This window comes from Strix aluco, chromosome 24, assembly GCF_031877795.1.
Source record: "Strix aluco isolate bStrAlu1 chromosome 24, bStrAlu1.hap1, whole genome shotgun sequence".
In the NCBI taxonomy this organism is placed as follows: domain Eukaryota; kingdom Metazoa; phylum Chordata; class Aves; order Strigiformes; family Strigidae; genus Strix; species Strix aluco.
The window spans coordinates 4531078-4545506 of NC_133954.1; the positions used below are offsets into that span (position 1 = coordinate 4531078).

Here is a 14429-nt window from a genome sequence, read left to right on the forward strand (position 1 = left end):
ATTTCTGACTGCTTCAGTGTCTCTGATGTCCCCACATTACCCCCACTCTCTGTACCTCCTTCCTGATCTGACACCTGACAAAACCTCTGGTTTTCACCCCTCATACAGAGGCTCTCCCCACATCGGAGGATCTCAACATTGAGATAATAGGAGCACTGGACATTTTGGTGCTTGCCTTTGCCCTCACCCCACAGCAGAGAATCATGTCTCTCTCTCCCTATTGCTTCCTTGTACTCTAGGACGTGTCTTGACCCTCTAACACTGTCTTTACTGCTTGCAGCTGTAGACCACTTCTTCTTGCATGCACTGTTGGCACTCAACATAGCAGCACCACTGCACCTGACAGTGGCAGGAGAAGGTAACCAGACGGCTCTGGGTGTTATAGCCTCGTCCACAGCACATGCTGTCACAGTTGCCTTCCCGAGAGCAGGTCCTCCCAGCAGTTCCCAGGGAGTATTTGCTGGGACGACAGAAACTGGGGGAGTCTTCCACATACACCAGGTCAGTAGAGCGGGGCGAAGCGGGGTGCTTGGGAGAATGGCTGTGTCTCTGTGGGCCAGCCAGCTCCGAGTGTCCCACAGCGTCATTGGTGGTACTGAAGACCTTGACGGCATCATCGTAGCGCAGCTTCAGCAATCGTCCAATCTCATGGAAAGGTGAAAGCTGCTTCCAGCATGTCCGGACAGCACATGAGCCAGAGACACCATGGCACTTGCATGTGGTTTTGAGACCATTTTTCACAGCCTGATGAGGAAGAGAAGTGGGAGTCATTATCTGCCAGGACCATGAGCCTAGTTCTGGGTAGAGGCAACACCTCAGATTGCAGACAGCCTGGAAGTACTTCAGTTTTATTGGTATTACTCCTATTTTATGGAGGAAAAACTAAAAAAAAAACCAAAACAGAGGAATGGCTACAAAGTTGACTGATAAGCCAGAGAGTAGAAAGACTGAATGAGGACAAATGGCTGAATACTAAAGAAATTCCTACTAAGCCTATTTGGAATAGCAGGAGTAGTCAACCATAAAACTGAGTATGCCCAGCATGGTGGATTCCCTTTGGTATATTCAAATGAAGACAGTGCTCTAATTGAACAAGTAGTTGGACTCAGTAAATACAAAAACAATTATAAGTCAGTAGCCTGTAACATACAGGCCAAAATGTTTGATCTAATGGTCTCCCCGACTCGAACTTGTGACATGACTAGTTCCATAACAAATCACCAGCAGACTCTTAACTGACCTCAAGAGTGTCAACTTTTAATCTACTTCACACGTCCCACCAGCTCTGAGGCTCTAGCTGTTCTCAAAACTCCCTGTGGCTGTGGCATAACCCATGGAGTAATTCAGCCATTGAGTTTTACAGCCGTTACTGTGCTGCATATTGCTGTCACTCAGCCCCTGATAACACCAGAGGATACAAGATGCTACTCTGCCACTCAACATGCAACTCCTCACACCAGAGTTCAGGAGACATTCCAGGGATCTCTCAGTACTGTAAGGTCCACAACACACAGGTAAACAGGTCTGGTTTGTGAGTAGGAGCAGTGAATACCCCTCTCACAAACAGCCTCAGTTGAGGATGGGTTAGAATTGCACTGAGTCCTAACTTCATTCTAGGCCTGCTAGTGCAGCTCCTCACCTTGATGCCAACATTGGTGTTGTGGATGTCCACCTTGGCCCGCAGGTCTTTGCCAATCCTCTTCTGACCCAAGAATTTTTTCAGGAACTTGGTGCTGTATTTGAGGTTGTCTCCACAAACGCCCCATTGCCAGGCCTTGCGGTTCTCCAGGTCTGGGGAGTCATCGCAGGTGCAGCGCTCCATGCGCCCAGCACTACACGCTCTGGCCAAGGAGTGGGTGAGAGCTGCAGAGGACACTGCATAGAGGAAGGCAGTTTCCTTAAAACCTGCACAGGAGAAAGATTAGGAAAGGGTAGGAGCAGGAAAGGCAAAATAAGGTATTCATCCACCTCACTGGCTCTTCTGACTGTCCATGAACTAAAACCAGAAGCAATACTTAGAAATACAGAGACAAAACTCTTCCATTACCTGCACACCATTCCTAGCAGAGAAACTCAATATCATGTTTCAAGTAACTGGTATGGTAACACCCTGGTCTCTCCTGGTGACTGCGACTGATTCAATATGGAGACAGGCAACCAGCCATGGATCAACGGATGGGTGGCAACAGCCAAACAGTCCTGGGAAAATATTCAACTGCAAAAAGCGACAGTCATGAAACTCCATTTGTCCTCATCCTCACCACAGAGCTGACAGGTGTGAATAGAGACCATCATCGAAACCATGTTGTGGCTTAAAAAATATTTTTAAAATCTGACCTGTTATTTAAAAATGTTTTTAACTAGGACTATGTTGGCACAGTAGTAGTATTTCATATGGAAAGATCACATGTGGTTTAACTGGGAAAGGTTCCATGTTGAAGGACATAATGGGCAAGAAGGACAACTCTCCCACACATGGGTGGGTTTTCTGACTTCCATGTAAATTAGCTACTCCCAGTGACTACGGTGATGCTTTCTGAAGTTATTTTCCTTCCTAAAGCAGGCTTCCCAGCTTGGTTATGTTTGCTCTGACATATGTGACCATGACACACCATGACATTTTAACCAGGAAAGAAAGTACAGTGCCTGCATAAAAATTCAGTCTGAAGACATGAGATCAGATAGGAATGGGTATGTTGATATGACACTGATGAGCTCCACAGAAGTTCCAGAATATCCTGATTGACACAAACCTGACCTAAACACCAAAATATTTTGACTACTTATCTCCTCTCATGTTTAATCCAGGGGAAAATCTTAATATGTCCTGTAGAGTTCATTTGCAGAAAACAAAACTATTAACAGAAAATTGCTTAACAAGTCCACAATTTATGAAGTACTGCTAGGAAGAGAAAGACAGGTGACTGATCAATAGCTCGGTGAGCAGGAATGGATAAGATTGGCCAAAACAAAAAAATCTTGGTTTATGAAAAATAGAGCACTTGTACATTGCCTGGAAGAAAACACATTGAAGCAAGCAAATATTCCACATTGGAAAATTCCAAATTTCCTTCCACGTCAGAAGGAAACAAATCTGTTTCCTCCAAAACTGGAAGAGAGAGAACCAGAGACCTGATCTAGTCTTGCAGCTAGCCCTGCTTTGAGTATAGGTTGGAAGGCACCTCTAGAATTCATCCAGTCCAACCTCAAATCTTTCCATCATTCTTTTCCCTCAAAGAATTCCCATCCAGCTGTAATAATAGATCAGACCACTGACTGCTGAGATCCGACTGAGGTCACCATAAATCTGACCGGAGAACAGGGCAAAGAGTTCTTCTGATAGCTATCAGAAAGAAGAATGAAAAAATGACTAATCATGAACATAATGGAGAGGCTGCATTAGCAACTTCAATAGACACTTCCTAAGAGCCCTTCGGAATTCTAGAATTTTAGATGAAAGATCTAGCAACAGTATGGATGTGGATGAGAGAGTCAAGAAAATGTGGAAGAGATCAAGGAGATCAAGCAACAAACTGCTTCTAACTCACCATTTTAGTTGGTGGGACAAGTAACTTGCAACTAAGGTCTCTGGTTGATGATGCTCTATAAAATCTCTCAGTGTACTGGAAGAATAACGAAAAAATGTCACCAAATCTATCAAAAGTTTTGGAAAAGGTGGCATGGGACACAGATTATGGATAGCAACATGATGCTCACACATTTTCAAACAGTGGCTAACCCAAAAGAAGGAACTAAGAGAGGATAAGATATATTTGAGATCCTAAATCTGAAAAATAATTCCAGAAGCTAATCTCCAAATGCTTACCAGATTCCCAATATCCTAGCTGACATCCTGATACCAGAAGAGAGGAAAGCATTTTAGAAACACTTTCCCATACCATATAAAGCTAGAAGTACCAGTCAGCTCCACATACCCTGCTAAATCTGACTTTGTGGAATACCACACTGCTTCTGCTATTTCTGACCAGTGATGGTTTGGTTTCTTCTGTGGCACTCCACGTAAGTGCTGGCCAGATTTCAACCCACTTGAAATCAGAGACCATTGCTTGTGGTCAGGCCACTGCAGACAGCAGTAACTGAAGATAACGAGCATACTTTCAAATTGTCTCCTTCTTTCCCCCCCACCTCCCACCTCCTTTTATGGCAAAGGTTCAATGTCACCAGAATGCCAAATGCTTGTTGGAAAAGTCTAAGATGTTTCCATCTACTTTGTCATAAGGACTGACCACCATTTAATTGTTTAATTCACAAATCACTTGAGTAAAGGAAAAACTGAATGGTCCTTAAGCCCTTGTGGAACAACAATGAGCAACAGAGCAGCTGTTGGAGCTGGATTTTCAGTAGGACGTAGCACAAATGAGCAGCAGTCAGCTCCAATGAGCATAATTTGAGAAGATCTAAGTAGAGGTTTCTCCATGTGCCCTGGGCATCTACCCTCCTACCATGTCAATGGAGCTCTTGTCACCACAGCCAGCGGAGCCTGGAGCCAATGCCCAGGCTGTCAGGGTCTGGTTTAGGGATGAGTCACTCTCCTGACCCCATTGACTGTGTTGCTAGTGACTAAATGAAATCTTGAACACTCGGTGCAAGGGGGAACATCTAAATGCAGATGTCTTTGCTGGGCAGTTTGGTTGTAAACATCCAGCACATAGTTGAATTTCAAGATGTTGAAGCAAGCTGGCTCCCCCTGGTAGGACCTTGCACATGTCCAAGTCTTCCCCTGAGCTCTCTGGAATTCTTTGTTAGCTCAGCAGCCTATAAATACAGAAAGACGTTTGCTGCAATGGCAAGACACTGTTCTGTGGTGTGGTGTGCTCTAGACCACAAGGAAAACTATAACGGGAGGAGTTTAGCTATGTGATGATTCTGCCAAAGGAAAAATACTCAAGGTCAAAGATTTTTCAATGCTACAATAAAGATAGCATGAGCATTTCAGAGCAAGTGGAAGAGACATCTCTCTGGGGGAAAAACAAAACAAAACAAAACAAAAAAAAAAAAAAACAACACAGCCACACAAAAAACCCACCACCAACAAAAAACCAAACCCAAACAAACAAACAGAAAAGAGCAGACCAGAAAGCTATAGAATTGTAGAAACATTCAGGGTGGAAGGACTTCAAGGTGTTTAGTACAACCTCCTGCTCAAAGCAGGGCTAACTCCAACACCAGATAAAGTTGCTCAGAGCTTTGTCCAACTGAGTTCTCAAAATCTCCAGTGATGGAAATTCTATGTCTCTGAGCCACCGTTCCTGTGCTATACCATTCCTAGATTCCTCATGCCATCAATGAAACCACTGTTTGAAGGTCAAAGAATCTAACCAACATGAAGCAGAGAAATGGATTCAAGGATGGAAGGATTGTAGCATGCTCCTTTCTGAAGAAGGACTTTTCTGAGTGACTGAATCTGAGCTGTGTTTGCTATAGGTATTGGTTTTCCCCAAATCACCATGTTGTCCGAGATGAAATACTGCTTACCTGACCGCCAGCACAACTGACTGCCTTTATGGCACACCTTGGAAACAAAAAGATCATCATTGCTTTACAAACGTTTTATAAAGACAGTCACTGTGCAACAAGATGGCTTGAAATGTCTCTCCACAGAATCATTTTAAATCTAACTATTTCCATGGATCACTGAAGAGTAATACCCATCATATGTGACTGCAACAGTCATAGAAGAGTTGTAGGTTATGCAAAAGTTGTTTCTTCCCAGTTGAATCCAGAGGAGTGCCAGTGGAAAACAACAAATGGTGCAGACTGTGAAAATAAATCAGCCCTTGGCATTTTTTTCTTACTTACTAAAAGCATGTAACTAGAGGAAAAAAAGATGGTGGTGTCTCTAGAAGCAGGAAAAGCTGATCTGAATCAGTCATAGCAGTTTTTCAGCTGTGACTGCAAATTAAGTGTGGCTTTTCACCTATTACAAAAATGAACCATCTCACCAGGACATGATCTTTTTTCCCCTCTTGCACTCATAAGGCCATACTGTTAAAAAGGGTGTGGTTTTCTTTACAGTTTCTCTAGGACCATGGTGATATCAAATGATTTAGTCATTTCTAAAACTCTTCATCACTACTTGGGTGAAAGGAGCATAGTCCATTGTCTGACCAACAATTTCCAAGGCAGCAACGAAACAGCAGTAAGAATAAGTGAGAAACACATCAGAAGTGTCAGCTGAAAGTGTTCATGTTCTTTGTGAAAGAAACTAACCTATTGGTAAGTTAAAGGAAAATGAAAACTAATAACTGCTTCCAGCCAACTGTCCGCTCATACAGGAGATGTATATAGCATACTTTTCTGTATTAAATCATCATTTGATCCTTAAGATTGTGTAATAAAAGTTTTCAAACACTTATCCTCATCTGCCAAAACAGGTTTTAAATTACAGGTGATATTTTATTTTGTCAGTCAGGAGTCCACGGAAATGTTGAGGCATGCCACCACAAGATAATTAAATGTTTTCCAGCTATGTGAAGATGAGGATTATTCAATTGTCATTTTCAAGTTCTTTGAGGTTCATGAAGGTACAGATGTCAGAAAGTCACTCAAAATGATCATGGACAGATTCTTCTACAGTGTGCTAAAAAAATTCACACGAAAGCTTTGCAGTGAAGTAAATCTGATCTTGCATGTGCTGGTTGACTGGAATATTAACTTAATGTTTACTTTAATAAATTTTGATAATTTTAAATGGAAATGTTAAAATGTTTCAATTCCAATGTTAATTAAAACTAACATTTTAATTTCATCAAAGTTAATATTGGCTTATTCAGGGCCTTTTAAAAACATTAAGTTACTAAACCTTATCAAAGGACTGAAATTCAGTAATACTGAAGACTGAAACTTAGTAAATGCTACTAAACATTATTAAAGTGCTGAAACTCAGTAATCGGTGGCCAGGCACTGTTTGGATGAGGACAGGTTTAGTAAAGTCTATATGCATGCTCTGGGAACTTTTATTAAGAAATAAGGTCTGTCTTCATTCTATTTTTCTCAAGTTCTTATAATTTGGAGGATTTATTATGCTCCTTCCTACCTCAGATACAGAATTTACAGGACGTTTTCTTCCTCTAAAGCATTTTGTGAAACAGAAACCAGTGGCTCTTCTGTACACTCCTTCTGAACTTCTGCAGAAACTCCAGATATACGTGAAAGAGTCTTAGGAGACATTTGTCAACATGCCCTGAAATACTTTAATGTTGATAAATAGCTTTTTCAAACAGCAAATTAGGATTAAATTCTGTGTTTGAGAACAACAGAGATTTATATACAAAAATATCCCAAGAGCTAACAAGAGTCTTTTCTCAGAACATCCCTTGACATGAAGCACTAACCCTTATTTTTCACAGCGTATCCCTGATTGCCAGCCAAGGAAGATGGTCAGTCTAGGAAACTTTGGTTTCGGACAAAAATCCACAAGCCAAGGGTGTGAACTTCCTTCTACTTTTCAATCCCTGACAAACAGCACAGGAAAGATGAGAATAAGGCATATTTTGTGGCAAAAGGCCCCAAATTCCACAGCTCCCATTCCTAGGCAACACATGATCTCTGCACTACCTGGTTCCTGCCCCACTTTGCTCAATTTGAGATGCATATTCCAGGGGCTATGGCACCAAGTGAGATTTTATACTGCAAACAAAAGACTACCTTGTACCTCGCTTCAGCAGGCTGGTCCTTCCCTCCAGGCTGCAGTTCCAGCGCTCGCTGCGGAACTGGTACTGGCACTCCATGACCCCGAGCCGGATGGCATCCCGCAGGGTCTCCGCCAGGCCCGGCTCCCTCCGGCACAGCCTCTTCTGCTTGCGGGACAGCTTCAGCAAGTCACACTGCTTCACGTGGACCTTCCCCTGGGCAGAGCTTGTAGAGGGTCCCAGGGATGGGAAGTGGGTCAGAGCTTCTTTGCCGGTCAAGCTGAAAGGAAGCAGAAAAGGCAGTGAGGTATGGAAGAGGGCAGTCGTGGAAGAGGAAAGGTGATCAGAGGGAAGGATATTCAGAAAGCTGCTGGTCAGGGGTATCCCATCACCACCACACACCAAGGGAAAGCAGCAGACTAATCCTATGGGGAGGAAGAAGAAACGCTTGTGTGTTGCCACCAGCAACCTTGGGTAGGAAGTTTTCTTGACTCCATGCAGAGAACATGTTTACACCCCTGCAGTTTTGTTTCCTTCCCAGCACATTCACCATCACATACAGAGATCTCTTGTACTCAGTGGTGCTGCAGATCACTGTATGTCACAGCTCTGTGCTAACTCCAGAAAGCATTAACCATGTCGTTCCAGGGTTTTGTGTGCACTGGCACCATGCCAGGAGACATAGCTAGGAAAGACCAATAGAGAGACATTATCAATAACCACCTTTCTAGAGCAAGCATGACTTTTGCTGGAAAACATTTTCTTGCTGAAAAACTAAAGGAAAGGTCAACTAACAATGTATTGCCAAATGCAACAGCAATGCACTTACATGTGTTTATATGTAATTTGGCTGAAAAATGTCACAAATTTTTGAGACAAATGGTTTCACTTTTCATGGCAAGACAATATTTTTCTTCCAGAATTTATCTCCCTTAATATCTTTAGGATGCTTGTAAACACAGAGAAATTATTTAACTTTGATGCAAGATTTAAAGGCTGCAAACAAATGGGGAACAGTCATGCATTTGCACAACAGTGATCAGGAGTGCCTCTCCTGCTTACCGAGCAGGTAAGAATCGCAGAGTGTTTCAACTCCCTGACCCCAAAAAAACAGACAGATAAATGGAAATGTCCTAGAACCTTTACTTTTGGACACATCTTGTCCCCAGCATTAATATATGCAGACTACACCTCTCCCCCCAAACCCCATTTTTGCCGTTGCAAGTCCACAGGTAGTTCAATGTGGACATACAGATGAGCCAGCTGCTTCTTGTTCCTCTCCCCCAGTGAGGCAAACTGGGCTACGTGGCTGCATGAAGTGAGTGTGGGAGTCAGACAAGCAAAGCTGGATAGGGAGGGATGCAATCAGGAGCAATTTCTGAAGCGTCTACAAAGACTCTCTGGCTGCTGGCACCCCCAGCAGTGGCACAGCGATTCTCCATCATCTTGTCTGCACAGTTCAGTGCTTGAGCAAACCAAGCCAGGTGGTGATGGACACGAGTTAGTAAGCTGGTACAATGCCAAGCAAGCAATTCCCCACAGCAGTGTAGGAAGTGAGATTCTTCACCTCTGCACCATTATTGGGCTCCTTGTAAAAGCATGGCTCTTTCACAGCTAAATTATCTGACCAGGTCGGACTGGTCCTGTTCCCAGGCGCATGTTTCAGCACAGCAAATGCCAGTCTGTGCTGCTGGAGAGAGCAAAGTCTGTGCCAGTGAACATGACAAGTGTCCACATTGTCTTCCACATTCCACTTCACAAGAAAAGAATTTTAATCAGTAGAGATAATCAAAATGAAAAGTTACCTGGCTGCACCAAAGACAGATATTTCTAACACTCAACTGTTCAAGTAAGACCATACTCTTATCAGGGATATAATCTTCATTATGGAGGATGCAAGTCAAGCACTGCAGCTGCGATTTTAGTCCTCCACATACTTTATAGACATCTATTTCTGAGCTAGATGTCTAGGTCTCTCTGTAGTCAATCCATTCTACCCAGGCATGGGAGTTACAGCACAATTCAGCTGACCTAACCTCGCAGCACTTCTGCATTCGTTCTCACAGTAGCCTACAACCTCCAGATGCACTCACACGTCCGTAATTAGGAACAAGTGCAATTAACTAACACATGGAAGTCATCCAGAGACCTGCAAACGAACCAAGAACCAAGGAATCATTGTGAATCACACAGCAAGTATTAAACTTTAGAAACCAAGTGGGTGGGAAGAATCTCTTAATCCCGTTGTCACTGCTGAACTGGGGGACAGAAACATGAGATGTTCCAGTGAGAGCCAAGAAATAAACAGGCAATACTGGAACCAGAGACAGATATCTGGGGCTAGGTTCAGCCCAAGAAACTGGAATTAACACAGCTTGATAAGCTTCAGAGAGCAATTCATACTACAAAGTTCAAAGCCCTATCTGGCACCAAACACTCCACAGAGAGGGCAGCAACAGCCGGTGCACAAAGGACATGGCAGTCCTGAGCTGGAGGAACTGTGGTGAGGGACGAAAGATTGACCCAAGTGAGTGAGATCAACACATGATGAGAAAGCTTTTTGGGTTTGCCTGACTCACTGTGATGCTTAAAAACTGATATACATGTTCATTGAAGTTGTATTACCCTGGGTGCATAAGCACATGCTCTGTACAAGCTCTGAAGTCCAAGATGTGCCAACTCCAGCATGAGCAGGGAGAGGGTCACACATCAACAAAAGTTTGACTTCTTAGGGATGTTCAGACTCACTGGGACAATGCTGTGTTCAGGAAGATGTGTTGCTGTTACGTGAGTTGGGGGAATAACAGCACCCACCCAGAAAGCCAGAGACCCAGACTTTGCTTGGTAGTGGGATTCCAGCGCTCACACCCCAGGATGTGCACTTGTTAATGAGTTAAATGTAAGATGTGGTTATTCTCCATTTGCCATGCAGTATCTGTGTTCCATGCAGCAAAGTTTCCCAAGTTCACGGCACAGACAGAAGAAATAAGAAAAAGTGAATTGACACTGGAAAGAGGAGTTTAAGAGCCTCATATAACACCACTGAAAATGCTCACTGCTTGAAAGTCACATATGCAATTTTACTAAACTCCTGTATACTAAGCTACTGCTTGTCCACATACTGACAGAACTACCACCCATGCTGAGCATCCTAACGCCCCAAAATCCCTTCCCAGAACAAAAAGAGCTCCTGTCCTGCCAGTCTTCATCCTCATTTTAGTGTCCTCCATCCCAGCTAAACTGACATTCATCCCTTGTCAGATATTTTTGAGACATCAGTAGTAGCTTCACTGATTATTTAGACTAGCCATTTCCTTCCTACGAAAGATGTGATCAGTCCTCAGCCTTTCCTTTTCACAGGGGCTTCAGAAGCAGCAGGAGCTCTAGTGTGGAGGCTTGGTGCCTCTGTTTCCAAAGGAGTCCAATAGCATGACCTCAACTGGGAATAAAACAGAGAAACTGCTCATCTCAAGGGGCTAGGACATGGGCCTAAAATCCATTAATTCCTTCTCATGGGGAAAAGGTACAGTAGACAGTGCTTTTGTCTAGTGGTTTACCAAACCACTAAAAAAGGCAAAGCAAGACCCGTAGGATGAAAGCTGAAGTCAGAAATTCAGACCTTAAGCAGATACAATTTAACTAAGGGTCACTGAACTTCCCTAGGATTTTCAGGGGCTTTGATGCATTTCCTCAAGCAACAGCTGTAAAGTCAAGACTGTGTGCTCTTCTGTAGCTCACTGGATGTCCAGGTATTCACATCAGAGTGCTGACTCCGGAAGGAAAACGTGGTGCAAAAGATGTGGCTTAAAACTGCATGAGTGTAAAAGGGAGAAAAGGTGGCAAACAGATCTTCAAATTTTTATGAGATGTGATGATCTACACAGAACAGGAGAAAGCTGTACTGGGCAAGTTGTTAGAAACTCTAAGAATAGAGTAGAATTGGTGGGCAAAGGTTAAATACAGAAGAGTGGAGAAGAGTCAACACAGCTTCTGTAGAAAGTAGTCATGCCTCATAAACCTACTTTGAAGGAGTCGTTGAACAGAAAGACCAAGGATAAGCCAGATGCTACAGTCTGCTTGGACTTGTGAAGTTGACAGATTTTCAAAATAATTTGTGTATGAAGACAAATAGATAGACTGGAAATCTTCCACAATTTCCACTTGGAGAAAAAGGAATGCTAGGAGAACAGGGTGATAAAATCATAACTGACCTGCAAGATTATTCTTACCTCTAATATACAAGAACCAGGGGGAATTATATTAACTTATTAATTGATAGACTAAAAATAAATTAAATGGGGTGCAGAGGCTGTAGTTAAACTTGCAGCCCTTCTTACTGCAGGACACTAGGTATGCTAAAGCATACATGCGTTCATACAAAACCCTGGAAGCAAAATTCATAAGGCACCATTAAACACAAAGATACTTTGACACAGGAAATTCTTGAGGTGCAGACCGGCAGAAGCTGGAGAGTGTTCTGAGAGAGCATCACTCTCTGCTACCCTCTTCCTTCTTATGCTTTTGTCTTCACGTTTATTATTACCCTGTGTTAAAACCAGGTCGTGAAGCTCCATGAGCCTGTGGTCTGACCCAGGACAGCTGTTCCCACAGTCTTGGACAGGGATTGTCTGAAGGATGTCCTGTGACCTGCCAGTGGCCAGTGAGAGTTGGGAGAAAGTGGTATTGGCATTGCCCAGACCCTGAAGAATGTTGGATATTGATATTTGTGGAAAACTCAAACAGGATAATGATAGGCACAATAAAAACAACCTCTGAAGAATTTTATTACATTTTCAGAGCAATCTCAATAGTGCATAGAAAATACAGCCTGGGACCACACACAGAGCAAAGATACCAAGTCTAATGCATCTTTTGCAGTATGCAAAGCAAAAGCTTCATGGGAAAAACACTTTCTAAAATTGGATCCAGCAATACTTTAAATTGTGACAGAGGTAATACAGGACCCTACACAAATAGCTGGTTGTGCAGGCAAACTTACTTAATACTTCTTTTTTTGTTGCTTTTTTTTTTTTTATTTGGGAATTTCTGAAGTTGCAACACACAAAGTAACTTGGTTTTCCTCTAGAAATGGAGGATGAAAATAACCAGATGGAAAGAAGGCATTGAGGAGTAAACAAAATAAGCAGTAAATTGGTTTAATCTAAGACATGTGACTAAAGCTGCCTGGAATACACCTTTCTGTGAAAGGCTCCCTCCTATGAACTATCAGACTCGTTACCTAAGACATGTAAATGGCAGCATGAAAAAATTATACCACTGTGCTTGGAGGCTCCTATAGAGATCGGGATTCATTGCATAAGATCAGTACACAGACAAAACTCTCAAAACTAGTGTCTCACATAACTTTCAATTTAGATACGTAGGCAGAGAAATTAAAGGAGTTGCCCAGGGTCATGCAGTTGACCAGTGGCACAGCTGGGAGCAGAAGCCACTCTCAGAGTCGTAACAGACACAGCTAAGATTACCCATAGGAGTAGAGACTTGCAGGCTCTGACTATAACTGTGTTTTATTAGGGTAAAACTAACATAGGATCAGATCAAGATCACAGTAAAAGAACATTCTTACAAGATTAAATATAAAGTATGCAGATATTTGCAGTTAGGCAAACGGCACATCGTTTCTAGATGATTTAGAGTTTATTATCTACAGATCATATGGCCAAAAAAAAAAAAGTAAACTCTTTGAATTAATGCACACCTGCTAGCAATCTGAAAGAACAATAAGGTTCTCAAACTTTTATTTCTCTCTACTTTTCTGTCTAAGCACTTTGCTAAATACATGTATTTCCTTTAATCTCCTTCCAGCCACATTCCAGCTGCTTAAGAGACTTTTAATGAGAGCCTGTTCCTGTGCAATGCCCAATGTCCTCTGGATCTGAAAGGTCTTAAAACCCCCTAAAAATATGCCTTTTCTACCTCTCCCAAGTAAGGAGAAAATCAAAGGGAGCCACAACATTACTCCATATCTGATTTCACAGGCCTTTCATGTTCCACAGAAATATCTACACCCCACAGATAGCTGCAACAAGCATTCAGGAAAGTCTAAGAGAATATGGGACAATGACAGATCAAACCAAGGCCACTACGGTGCACAACAGGTCCTCAGCTCTCCTCTCTCCCTGGCAGCCCAGTGGAACAGAGTTTGAATCCTTTCAGAAGCAGCACTATTTAATCTTCAATATTTGTCCCTGGGCAAACGGATGGCCAGCAGCAGTGCTGTACTGTCTTGACTAAATGGGATGGTGTCCCACGCTTTGTACCACCCGCTGTCTACAGAGAAGGTGGCAGAAATCCCCAAAGCAGCCTCTTAGGATAAATTATTTATCTCAAAGGTTTTTACTTTTCTCCATCAAAGTTGTCATTTCAGGCCCTCTGGCAGGTGTCTTTATACCTGTTATCCTCCAGGTTTTCTGTCAAGCTTTCTGTTCCTCACAAAAAGAGCTTGAATTAAAAACTCAGGTGAGGTTTATTGAGGTTATGAGTTGGAAGCCTTTGCAATGGGCTTTTCTGCTGGCTGCAAACCCTCTTTGGGAACAGCAACAGATAATGTGTCCAGATACAGACTCATTTTTTAAAAAGAATTCTCCTGAAACTCCACAGAGAACAGCACACAAAATCCTTGCATCAAAAGAGCTGGCTGTTTGGGGATGAGAGGTAAGTGTAACCTGGTGTGAGGATTTAGCTGGGAACCATTGCAGTTACTGCCTCTGCACCAGCAGGTCACTCTAACTGCACCGGGTTCTTCATCCTTATCTG

At 42.8% G+C, this 14429-nt stretch overlaps 1 protein-coding gene across 1 annotated transcript; it reads right to left on the reverse strand.

Moving 5' to 3' along the window:
- Positions 1 to 267: 267 nt before the first annotated feature.
- On the reverse strand, positions 268 to 7925 carry WNT9B (Wnt family member 9B). The gene is made up of 3 exons (XM_074849624.1): positions 7676 to 7925; positions 1640 to 1905; positions 268 to 744 (listed from the first exon to the last, which is right to left on the reverse strand). Exons 1-3 carry the CDS (start codon positions 7749 to 7751, stop codon positions 268 to 270), a joined length of 819 nt encoding a protein of 272 aa, XP_074705725.1. The 5' UTR covers positions 7752 to 7925.
- Between the last annotated feature and the right edge of the window lie 6504 nt (positions 7926 to 14429).

Excerpts from the sequence above, each read along its gene's own strand:
- WNT9B (XM_074849624.1), bottom strand. The coding sequence starts at position 7,751 with ATGGAGTGCCAGTACCAGTTCCGCAGCGAGCGCTGGAACTGCAGCCTG. Across the intron at positions 1,906-7,675 it reads GACCAGCCTGCTGAAGCGAG|GTTTTAAGGAAACTGCCTTC; the intron begins GTACAAGGTAGT and ends TCTCCTGTGCAG. Across the intron at positions 745-1,639 it reads ACACCAATGTTGGCATCAAG|GCTGTGAAAAATGGTCTCAA; the intron begins GTGAGGAGCTGC and ends CTTCCTCATCAG.